The sequence below is a fragment of the Furipterus horrens genome, unplaced genomic scaffold (assembly GCF_987537825.1).
Source record: "Furipterus horrens unplaced genomic scaffold, mFurHor1.1.pri manual_scaffold_10, whole genome shotgun sequence".
In the NCBI taxonomy this organism is placed as follows: Eukaryota; Metazoa; Chordata; class Mammalia; order Chiroptera; family Furipteridae; genus Furipterus; species Furipterus horrens.
This window is the reverse complement of record NW_028327180.1, coordinates 53,006,973-53,019,786: the sequence shown is the minus strand read 5'-3', so window position 1 is coordinate 53,019,786 and position 12,814 is coordinate 53,006,973. Positions and strand designations below refer to the sequence as shown.

Sequence of the window (12,814 nt, the reverse complement as noted above, 5' to 3'; positions counted from 1 at the left end):
ATAGATATAGGTTTAAATTTAGGAGGGATTCTCCTTCTGGCTAAGGTGTACAAGCTGAAAAGAGGCTGCTTCTATCCTGACCCAAAGAAAAGGCCAGGGAATCTACAAAATCTAATTTTTTTTCTGAAACCACAAGAGCTGAGGTAACCAGGCAAGCACTGAGTCTGAAATCTAAGGAAAGACTCCTTCAAAGAGAAATGGTACTAGAGTATCTCTTAGTGGCAGAGAGTGAAAAAAAGAGACCTTTGTACTAAACAGGGAGATAAGAATCTGGCAAATATTTTTAAGGAATTACTAAAAGGCAAACATGAGACAGAATGAGAGTGCAGGAACCTTTGGGAGACACAGACATGAGGAACCATGGCCACGCACAGACTCTGCTCCTCCAGATGCCCGTAAGTACGTGGGGGGCAGAGTGGGAGACCAGGGATATCTTCCCTTGGAGGTACAGGCCTGAAGGATGGGAACAGTGCTGCCTTAAGAACATCTGAAAACCTAGCAAACTCTTCTCTCTTGAGAAATGAAAGCCTTAAGCTACTGCATGAACTTCAGCAACCTTTTTTTCTAACACCCCAAGAGCTCAGATGAAGAACTGTTGTGGCTGAAAAAGGGAAAAGGAAAACACCTACCCCTGGAGAACAGGGAAAAAACAGTTTTGAGGCCAGACATTCAAGGTTTTCCACCAAAGGAGAAAGACTGTGAATACTGCAAACTATCTACCCAAAGACCCATGGGCAGCACTTTCCTAAGACCAAGGATCGATCAGTATAACAGGACACACTTGGGGTCCCACAACTAGCCCAGCACTTACTGAGTCAGGAACAAGAACAAATTACTACCGAAGAAGAAATACATAGGTGAAAGAAGACCTTCTTTGAGCACTGGCCCTTGATAAAGGCCTGAGGTTGAGGTCAAAGCAGGAGTTATCTATCCAAAAATCCAGGGCCCAGTCCAAGCACAAGTAACATTACAGGAATCTGAAGCTCGAGGTGCACCATAGATAACAATAGTAATAGCAAAACCTCAAACCAGTGTAACTGCTGACAAGGTTGATTAAATCCCAGTTGTTAATGACCTGGCAAAAAAAGGAATTTACATTTCCAGGTATAAGAACTATTTCCTCTGTCCCTACTTTCTACACATAATGTCCAGTATCCAAGATAATGTTAAAGAACACACAAAAAAGCAAGATAAAAAAACCCCACTGTTTGAGAGATGAGTCAACAAAACTAGACTCAGAGATAATCCAAATGTTGAACTCCTCTGACAGGAAACATAACATTACAATTATTAATGTGTTAAAGCTCTAGCAGAACATATGAATGTGGTAGGCAGAATTCTAATGTAAAGATATATTTAAAAATTCCAAGTATTTGGAAATTAAGTGGCACACGTATATAACCATGAAATCAAAGAGCAGTCATAAGGGATATTATAAATATTTTTGAATTAAATAAAAATTTAAAATAAAACATATCAAAATTTGTGAGAACTAGCTAAAGAATGTATACTCACTACTTGACCTCATGTTCTTACTTCTTAGTCATTTGCAAAAAGAAAATAAAAATTTATGTTTTCACATATATATATGCAAATGTGTAAAGGAAATCCTATTCATTTAATAGTAAAAGCTAGGAACTAAGATCAAATGTCCTTCAACTGGTGAACAAACCACCATTGACCTTGCTAGGGTTACTCATTTCAAAAGCTCAATGACTTAGAAGAAGCCATCATAAAAATATGTACAATTCATAATATTGCTTTTTAACATAGGTTATAGTTAATTCTATTTTAGACTAATTAATCACTCTAGTATATTTTACTAAAACCATTTCCCTAATTTCTGTGTCAAAACATGGAAAATAAAGTATAGCTTGAAAAGCTTTCTTCTATGCAAGGTCGTGGGGCAGTAATTCAAAATAGTGAATTTGACTTATGCATGACGGATATTCAAATCTTTGTACATTGCTTTATAAACTTTTGTGATTAGTAACCAATATTTGAAATGTATTCAAATGTTTAAGTATTAAATGCCATTAACTTAGAAAACTAAAAACTCAGATCTATGGTTCATTTGTTGCTGTGGATTTTTCAATAAATTTTTGCTTATTAGTTTACTGGGTGAATTTTTGTCTTTTTGGCTGCCCCAGTATCAGAACTACCACAAAAATTCAGCAATATTTATCCTAAAAATCTCTTTCCATTTGTATTTTGAGATTGATTTAAACTATATAAAATCTTACCATGTTGACAAAGTTGACCATTCCCCAAATTCGATTCCTCAGTTTATTGTGAGGATTATTATTCCTGCGATACTGAAAATACAAACATCAGATCAACATTAATTAATAATAGGAGTTGAATACAAACTCAGTAAAACATTTCACCCATTATCAGATATTTTAATGGAGAAAATTCATTGGCATTCCTTCAGTCAGCTAAAAATCTGGGCAACTTAAGCAGAAATATATATTTAATATAAAATAGAAACTGCACTTTCAAAAGACATGTTTCAACTTTGCAACTAATTTTAAATTCTTTATAACTTTGTCCCTTTTCATACAACATGATTTATCAAATCAACTAATGTGTTTTTGGAGTTCATATTTATCATGCTGATGAAATGATACCAACCATGGTATTGCAGGAAAACAGCTACTTTATCAGTCCTTCTGTCTCCATGGTGGTCATAAACAAAGGAACATATAACCAAGTGTCACCGTGGAGCCAGAGATGTAAGGAGAGGGGCCCAGAACTGTGGCCTGCCCTTCTCTCCAGGGAAAGACCAGGAAGGCAGCACTGCCTTTCCTGCTCCAGCATGTTCTGACTTCTGTTCTCTTCTTACAAGTGAGTTCTCTGTGTGTGCCACCAGGACCTTGTTTTCAGCAGTATCAATTTACACCTGTTAAAATATACTTAATCATAACATAAGGTATCCTGTAGGGACAAATACAAATGGTCCAGCTTCTTACCTAATAAAAAAAGAAATATGCCTTTCTGAATCCTGCAAGTATCCTCTAGTTACCATTTTATTGCTGTCCTATTACCTTACATATCTATATACTTTGAAGATACAACATTAGAATCTCTTCAATTATCATCTCTCACTCACTTCTCAACTCTACTCATTGGCTTGATTGTCACAATTACATTGAAACTATTCTTGATAGATCCACAAATGTCCTCTTAATGATTAATTCTGAACACATTTTTCACATCTTTCTGGTCATCTTGTTCATGTGTAATATTGACCATTTTCTCTTTTTAAGAAAGTTCTTATCATCTTGGTTTCTATTATTGTACATGCTCCTAGTATTTTACTGTGCACAGGTTTCTCTTTACTGCCACCCCCTTAAAATCTAGATGATAAATATTTCACCCCAGTATTCCCACTGATGAGAGAGGTTCTGAGGCTGTCTTTGGGGCCACAGGCAGAGGGTACTTTATCAGTCATTGATTTCTGCCCACAGGGGTAAGGGAGAGGGATGGGTGTAGGGTCTTGCACTTATATGTCCAAACCTTTGTTACATGTTTAGTGTTCACCAGGGTCAATCATCTGTGCTCCTTTCTCTTTCAACTTTCTAACTCTGGGTCTACACATTCATATCCTCACTCTACTTGGTTGCTCAAGGCTTGTCCATCACATTGCTCTTGAGATGTGTAAACCTCTCAATATGTTTCCCAAGCAGCCTTTGTTTTTCCTTATCTATCTTACTGAAATACACTAACTCTTAGTTTGTATAAATAAATTATTATTAAGAACAAAGCCTTACCTTAGCATTCCTTTAGTTAACATCTTCTTACCAACATTCTAATGTAGTAAGTCTATATCTATTGCTTAGTGCTTAGAACTCACTAATGCATTTTTTAAAAATTATGTTAAATGTAGTTTTTCCTATATTTTAAATGTGCAACAGTAGTTTTTCCTATATTTTAAATGTGCAACAATGGTATATTTTTCTTTTTAATTAGTATAGACTTTATTTATTTTCTCTTTTAACATTGGCTAGAAATTCCAGTAAATATGTTCTAAAAATCTATTTACAGTGAACTGATGTACCTGATTCCCAATTTTGTAGAAAAAGTCTCCAACATTTATTTGATAAGTTTAACACTTATACAGGATAGGATTTTGGTAAATCTTCTTTGTTTTCTCCCATTTCTTATTTGCTAAGAGTTTTATTATAAATTTAGAAATATACTTATGACATTTGAGATGATTACATGGTTCTAATAATTGCATTACTATATACCTTCATTGTTGTGCAGACTTTCTTATATGCGCTGGATTGGGTTTACAAATATTTTTAGAATATTTGAAGTTGTGCTTGTAAGTGAAATTGGCTTATGATTTTATTGAACTGTCTAGAATTGTTATCAATGTCATTATAGATTGTTACGCTAATAGCTCTCTAGGAAATTACTCTTCTAGATAGCCACACCCTTATGTAGTTCCTTCTAACATTAATTCTTGGCTTGATATATGACTGGCAAATGAGACATTAATAAATGTAATCCAAACAGAGGTTTGAAAAGCTCTTGTGCATTGAAGCCTGGCTTATTTCTTGAAGTTTTGATGCCCAGCTATGATATGACAATCACAGGCAAGCCTACCATACATAGGTGTCCAACTGAAACCCAAAACTGCATAGCAAGCAGTGACTGGGATCGTTTCCCATCAGCTGACCAGCCAGGGCAATGAAGTCGCCAGATTACTGTAGCTGCAGACATGACCCACTAAATTTTAGGTAGATTGTTACACAGCAGTAGGTTTGGCTCAGTGGATTGAGCGTCGGCCTGCGAGCTAAGTGTCGCTGGTTCGATCTTCCAGTCAGGGCACATCAGAGAAGGAAAACTCTGATTCCAAAAAACCTCCGCTGCCTTGCGGCATACCTCTTCAGGGGAAAGGCTAAGGGAGTAAACCCCGACAGAAAATCCGGAGCCGGAGTCCCTAAGGCGGTTTGACGTTGTAGTCAACACCGGCAACTCCTGCGGCGCACCTGAACCCAAGCTGTATTGACTCCGTCTTTCCCTTGGATCCTTCAGCTGCGAAGAGAGGGGGGGTCTGCTGCATGGGCAACAGCAGACCCTCCATATCACCCTGCCCAGGCTCTGTAGCTTCGTCGCAAGATGTCGATTCAACACGGGAGGAAACAGATACCGTGTCACTCCCGAGTCGGACTGCACAGCCATTCTCGGCGGTGCAGATAGACTCCCGAGAAGCTACACCATCGTCTCTCGAGACGGACGGCTGCCGCCGCGAGTAGGTAACTAATGTGAAAGTTATAGTAACTTTATAAGATGTGTGAAGAATTTTTCCTCTTTTTCTGTTCTTCAAAAAAGATTGGAGAGACTTCCAGCCAAGATGGAGGCATAGACAGACATGCTGCATCTCCTTCCACAACTAAGAAGGAATACAACTACCTCAAAACTAGAGACAACCAGAAGTTCCAGAAAATCAAAGTGCATGGAAGTCCAGCAAACAAAGATATAAAGAAGAAATACTCATCCAGACAGGTAGGAGGGGTGGAGCCAGGGCGGAGAGGACACGGTGTAATGGTGGCAGCAGCAGCAACAGCAGCAGGCCAGTGGAAAGCACAGTTACACATTTTAAAAAGTCAGGAGGGACACCTGGGGAGCGTCCCCAGCTCGTCACCAGACCATGCAGCTCACTGTCCCAGCTCCGGGGAAAATCAAGCCTCATTGCTTTTGAGTGTGCAAACCAGTGGGGGTTGGGATGGAGGCAGAAACTGCCAGTCTCTCAGCGGAGTCCACTTGTTTAAGGGCCTCCACAGACCTACAGTGTCCATGGACCCACCCACTCTGGGAACGACGGCCAGGGCAGCAGCTAGAGGGGCATCATTCTGGTGCGGAAGTGGGAGAAGAGCCTAGAAAAGGGGCAAGTGCTGGGCGAGCGGCACTGTTCCTTCTCAGACCCCTCCCCCACATACAGCTCCACAACATGGTGAAACAGGCAGCCTGTTACTGACGAATACCTAAGGCTCCACCACTTATAACAAAATAGGAGCGACAGCTCAGTCTGGGACACAGAAGCAAACAAACACAGGAGACTTCTGGACAAGATGGAGACCTAGACTGACACGCTCCATCTCCCTCTACAACTAAGAAGGAATACAACTACCGTGAAACCAGAAATAACCAGAAGTTCCAGAAAATATATGGAAGTCCAACGTATGAAATTATAAAGAAGTGGTGCTCATCTAGACAGGTAGAAGGGGTGAAGCTGAGGAGGAGAGGTCAAGCTGTGCTGTCCGCAACAGCAGCCGCGACGACGGCAGGACAGCAGTAAGCATAGAAACCTGTATTTAAGGGGAGGCAAGTAGTGCCTGGGGAGCAACTCCGGCTGCAGACCAGACCTGTCAGCTTGCGATTCCAAAGCCGGGGAAGGCAGACCTCCATTGCCTTGGACTGTAAGGCCTGGAGAGGGTGGGTTGGAGAAAGAGGCTCCCAGTCTCTCAGTGGAGAGTGAATGGCAGGAATCCATCTTGGCTCCCCAACCCCGCAGAAAACACCACAACATGGTAAAATGGGTTGCCCGGTTGTGACGAATGCACGGGGCTCTGCCCCCTATAGTGTAGGAGGTCTGACAGCCCTGCCCAAGAAGCAAAGGTAAACACAAAACAGTCAGCATGGCACAGATCTTGATAGAGATCCCGGTGACGCAGCTGACCAGACAGCAAATATCTAATCTAACGAAGCAGCAGATAGGAAATCTTTCTGAGGCACAGTTCAGAGCTTTGGTTATAAAAATGCTTACAGACCTAACAGCAGATCTTAAACAAGATGGGGAAGGAATGAAGGCTAGTCCTCCTGAAATGAACAAAAATACATATGAAACTAGTGGTGAGGGCAAGAAAACCAGGGACCAAACCAACAAATCAGAACATAGGGAAGGAACAAACAGTCAACCAGTGCAGAAAGAGGAAATAAAAAGTGAGGAAAATGAGGAGAGGCTCAGAAACTTATTGGACAACTATAAGTGGGCCAACATCTGAATCAAAGGGTTGCCAGAAGGTGAAGAAGAAAAACTAGAAATTGAAAAATTATGTGAAAAAATAATGAAGCAGACCTGGCTGCTGTGGCTCAATGGATTGAGCGTCAACCTGCGAACCAAGTGTCGCTGGCTCAATTCCCAGTCAGCACACATTACTAGGTTGCATGTCAGGTCCCCAGTCAGGGGCGTGAGTGAGAGGCAACCATACAGTGATGTTTTTATTCCTCTCTTTCTCCTTTCCCCTCTCTCTAAAAATAAATAACCAAATAAATAAATAATTTTTTTTAAATAAAAATGAAGCAGAACTTCCCTAACTTGGGGAAGGAAATAGATTTAAAGGTCCAGGAAGCACAAAGTTCCAGAAAAGCTTGACCCACAGAGAACCACACCAAGACACATTATAATCAAAATGTCAAAAATTAAGGATAAAGAGAGAATCTTAAAAGCAGCAAGAGAGAAGAAGAGTATTAAATACAAAGGGTTCCCAAGAAGACTATCAGCTGATTTCTCAAAAGAAACTCTGCAGGCAAGATGGGACTGGCAAGAAATATTCAAAGTAATAAAAAGCAAAAATCTACAACCACAATTACTCTATCCAGCAAAGCTGTCATTTAGAATAGAAGGGCAGAGAAAGTGCTTCCAGGACAAAGTAAAACTCAAGGAGTTCATCAGATCTAAACCACTGTTAAATGAAATGTTAAAGGGACTTGTTTAGGAGAAAGAGGATCAAAACTATGAACATTCAAATGAAAACTGTATCACAACAACGAACAACAGAAGCTAGGGAACCGAAACAAAGGCAAACTAATAGGCAACAAGAGAGGGAAAAGAATGATAGGTATGGGGAACATTATGCAGGGAGGTCAGCAGGGAGGAGGAAGGGGGGGAAAGGAAGGAAGATGGTACAAGAATTAAGAAGCATAGTAGGAGGGAGTGGAGTAGACAGGAAGATGTTGAGAAGAACTATATGCCCAACCAATGGGCATGGACTAAGGAGGGGGATACAACTGGAGGGAGGGATGTCACTGGGTGGAGGGGAACAGAGGGAAAAGAAATTGGGACAACTGTAGCAGCATAATCAATAAATCATATTTTAAAAAATGAAGTATAAAAAAGTTTGTAAAGATGGGGTTATCTGTTATAACAAATCTTGGCAAAATTTGTCTTTAAACTCATCTGAGCCATGTTTATTAGTCGGTAGATTGTGGACTGCTTATTTAATTTTTAAAAATTTGTTATAATATTTGTGGGGCTTCCTATTTCTTCTCAAATCAGCTAGGTAAAATTATACCACATGCACCTACTCATAAATTTATTAGCTCAAGGTACATTTTTAAAATGATATGTAACTTCTACTATATTTATAGTTACATTTTCCTTTTATTTCAAATTTTACTTGTACTTCTATTTTTTCTTAATATATATTGTCAGAAGTTCCTCTATTTCATTAACCTTTTCAAGGGATTACCATTTGGTTTTGCTGATATACTTCATTGTTTTATTTTTTGGCACTGTTTTTTATTAATTTTATTCATTGTCAAAATTATTTTCTTATTTCTGTATTTTTTAAATTTATTGTTTCACTTTCTAACTTTTCCACTTCAACTTTTAGTTCACTTAATTTATTTTTTCATAGAAATGTTTGTCCTCAAATATCATTCTAAATACTGCTTTGTTAATCTAATAAATTTTATCTATACTAATTTTTTATTTTTGTTGCAGTACATTTCATAATTTCATAGTTCATCTTAGTTAATATTTAAAAATACTTTTTTCTTTTAGTTTCTAAACCAATGGTCTTTTAGTGGATTTATGTAACAATTTTTGTTATAGCTTCCAATTTGGTTCTGATTTTTTAAAAAGTAATCTTTATAATATCTCCTCTTTCATATTTCTTTTTACTTTCTTTGTGACCAAATGTCAGTTTAATTTTTGAAAATGTTTTATTTGAACTTAAAAAGAATATATGTTGTCAAATGATTAAATCAAATCTATATTTATGTGGTTCAGATCTTTTCCATTTTTGTTGAATTTTTTCCTGCTTGACATGAAAATTTCTTCTAGATGGCAGCCCAAAACCCTTATTCTTTCTAAAATCTGTCATTTTTTGTTGTATATCTTTTTAGACTAAGATGTTAGGTGTATAATCAGAAATATAAGCAGATGATTTAAAGTTCACAGAGAGTTTATTTTCCTTTTCATTATATTGGTTGACTCTTCCTATGTGGTTAGTTTGATCTAGGATTATAAAATGCCTTTTAAGAATATATTTGATTTAGGCTCTATCAATTTACCAAGTTTCTGATTAGTTTTTATGTTGAGACCTTTGCTTGGCATTTTTGCATCTGAAGAAAAATATAATACCACACCATGCATGACACAGACCTAGGATTTTTGCTTTTCCGTTGCATAACATTTTCACTGCCCTTTGCCACAGGCAGACAGAGCATTTCCTTCCTCTTTGCATTTTTAGTGCACAGAGCTTTTCTAGTTCCCTTTTCAGAGATGGGCCACCCCTTTATGGTTCTGGCTATCATGCACTATGTTCTATATATTGTGGGTCACCAAGCCTTTGAATTTTATTTACTATTCTTACAGAGGTTTTCTTCCTAATTTTTAGCACTTGGAGATTCCTTGTTTTTTGTTTGTTTGTTTTTGTTTTGTTTTGTTTTAGCTCAACTGCAGACTATGGATATAGTTTTAATTTTTTATATGTTGTTCAGCATTTTCATATGTTTGTAATGGGGAGGGTAGTTCTATTTATTGGATTAGTTTGCTGTACTTCCAAAGGACCTAATCAGCTCATATAAATCTGTTTTGGGAAGCTAAAAACAGAACTTTGAGCCCAGAATAAAAATCTGATGAAAATATTTTGTTGTCTTTGTTAGAATCACAACTCTAGTTTCATAAGAATGAATGAAGAGCAAATGCTTATCTGAAAACTTACCACATTATCATCAGCAACAATGAACAGTTCAACATACTTTTCATTATGGGTGTTCTGGAAATTCATAAAAAAATTAATGAAGTCTAGTTAATATTTCTTATCTTAACATTTTAAGTTAACATTTATAATGTAAAAAATGTTAATTTTATTGATACAACAAGGTAAGGTATAGATGTATATTTAATAATTCTAGGAAGTTATCTAAAGAATACTTATTATATTATCAAAACATGTAGCCCTATACATCAGATTGTAATGAACCTGAAACAACATTCCATGTTCAATTATTCTTTCTTCTTGGTTTACTCTTTCAAATAAATTAAGTTATAAATAAAACATTTTCAACATTTAGGATTTCTTTTTATTTACAAAATAGATGTTTACAAAGTAAGCCCTTGTAAAAGAAAAAAATCACCCATCTATATAGCTCAGAACTAACACAAAGCTAAATATTAGTGCATAGTCAGGCTGACGGGACTGACTGTTTTCCATTTACCCCCATTCCTCTCTCCAAACTATCTGTGCTGCAGTGGTCTCAATTCTAAGCAAACATGTATAACAGTTGCTAATTGTAGATCTTTTATAAAACACCAATACTAAGAAATTTGGTTTCCAGCTTTTGGTGGCATATTCTCTGATTATAAAGCAGGGGCATACTGTTCAAAGATTAAGTCATTTTTTAATTAACTATTGAAATGGCATTGGTTCATATGGTCATATAGATTTCAGGTGTTCATTTCTATGGTGCATGATCTGTATATTGCCTTGTATACCCACCACCCAAAATCAAATCAACTTCCATCACCATATACTTATGGACTAAGTAATCATTTATTGATTCATTCATTCAACTGGAAAACATCCAATAGGTATTTAGTATGTTTCAGACACTGTCTGTATCATGGATAGGTGAAGAAGATGAACACTCTTGGAGCTTAAAGGCTAATATCCAGGGGGACTTAAAGAGATATGAATTAGTTGTAGAGCAAAAGCCTAAAATGCAGGATTCTCCCTGTGCAATCATCACATCAGAAATTGAACTTAATTGTCCTTAACAGTTAGAACATTTGACCCCATGAAAGGGAGAGAACCTGGCTCATCAACTACCACAAAATGTCAGAGAAGACAAGAGCAGACAAAGCGAGGACAGGTTTCAAGACATTATGAATTTCATTCTTTCCAACCATTTATAGCCCTAATACTGTATACCTACTGGCCCTGGCTGGTTTGGCTCAGTGGATTGAGCGTCGGCCTGCGAGCTAAGTGTCTCTGGTTCGATCTTCCAGTCAGGGCACATCAGAGAAGGAAAACTCTGACTCCAAAAAACCTCCGCTGCCTTGCGGCATACCTCTTCAAGGGAAAGGCTAAGGGAGTAAACCCCGACAGAAAATCCGGAGCCGGAGTCCCTAAGGCGGTTTGACGTTGTAGCCAACACCGGCAACTCCTGCGGCGCACCTGAACCCAAGCTGTATTGACTCCGTCTTTCCCTTGGACCCTTCAGCTGCGAAGAGAGGGGGGGTCTGCTGCATGGGCAACAACAGACCCTCCATATCACCCTGCCCAGGCTCTGTAGCTTCAGCTTCACTGGAGAGGACACTCCAGCATCATCGCAAGATGTCGATTCAACACGGGAGGAGACAGATACCGTGTCACTCCCGAGTCGGACTGCACAGCCATTCTCGGCGGTGCAGATAGACTCTTAAGAAGCTACACCATCGTCTCTCGAGACGGACGGCTGCCGACAACGACGACAACGACTGTATACCTACACAAGCATTTGTAGATATTACCCTTCCTTGAAATAGATGGGACAAGCTGAGATTTACTGTACGGAACTATCACTCTCTATATAGATAAAAACACAAGCATTTGACATTTCAGATTTCAAATAACTAAGAGTTCAACTCAGGTAGTATGTGCACTTTATTAATTGTGGCCACAATTTCTCTCAAAATCATAAAGGAGGAGAGGAAAAGACAACTTAAAAATAGAGCACTCACTTCCATTTGGGAGTCTTCCTTGGAGTTGGTATTATTGTTTGAAACAGTAGTCCTTGTGAAATTGAGCTCTGAACAAGAATAATTGGCAGCATACTGCATCTCTGGGTTATATTTGAACACCAAGTGTTCTCCCTCATCTGAGTATTTCACTGGTTCAATGAGGTACCTTTGGTCATATATCCTGAAGAATCCCCTGTGGAAATTGAGAATACTGTAGTCCCTCTCTATATCACAGTTCACTTATCACAGTCTCACTGTATAAAAATATTATATTTAATGATTTATCGTGAATTTTTCGCTATATCGTGGGATTTTGTGATACTGTATATGTATGTTGATAAAGTTACATAGGTTTAAGAGTGTAGAATATGTTTAAGAACATAAATAGTGTTTATAAAAGTGTGGAAAAGGTTAGTGAGGAAGTGGGAAAGGTTAATAAGGGACTAGGAATGGTTTATAAGTGTACGGGAAGGGTTTATAAAGCCTAAAATGTATATAAATACTAAAATAAATGTAGGGTTCCTACTTCGCAGATTTTCACCTATCGCGGGGGAGTCTAGAACACAATACCCGCAATAAGTGAGGGAATACTATACAATGTATAGTTAAGACTTTTTACTGATACATTACTATACAAAACTACCTTACTCCATTTTTATTGATGTTGCCTTTTAAGAAAGAGAAACCAAAGACTCATGAGCACACATCCAAGTGTTCTGAGTAATAAAGATATGAGATAACATGTCATCTATGATTGAATTACTAAGTTTTTGTAAGAGACAGCTCACCTGGATTTTTCAGAAGTTTGACACCCCAATCTCTACTTTGAAGTATTAAGTAGACAGCAATTAC

At 38.0% G+C, this 12,814-nt stretch overlaps 1 protein-coding gene across 1 annotated transcript in view; it reads right to left on the bottom strand.

Moving 5' to 3' along the window:
- Positions 1–12,814, bottom strand: part of ADAM7 (ADAM metallopeptidase domain 7) — a 51,079-nt gene that overhangs the window by 28,816 nt on the left and 9,449 nt on the right. Inside the window, exons 6-8 of the mRNA XM_090290218.1 lie at positions 11,963–12,155; positions 9,963–10,016; positions 2,244–2,315 (exon numbers count right to left, since the gene is read on the bottom strand). Coding sequence (XP_090146344.1) covers positions 2,244–2,315; positions 9,963–10,016; positions 11,963–12,155 — 319 coding nt within the window. The remainder of the gene's footprint in view (positions 1–2,243; positions 2,316–9,962; positions 10,017–11,962; positions 12,156–12,814) is intronic.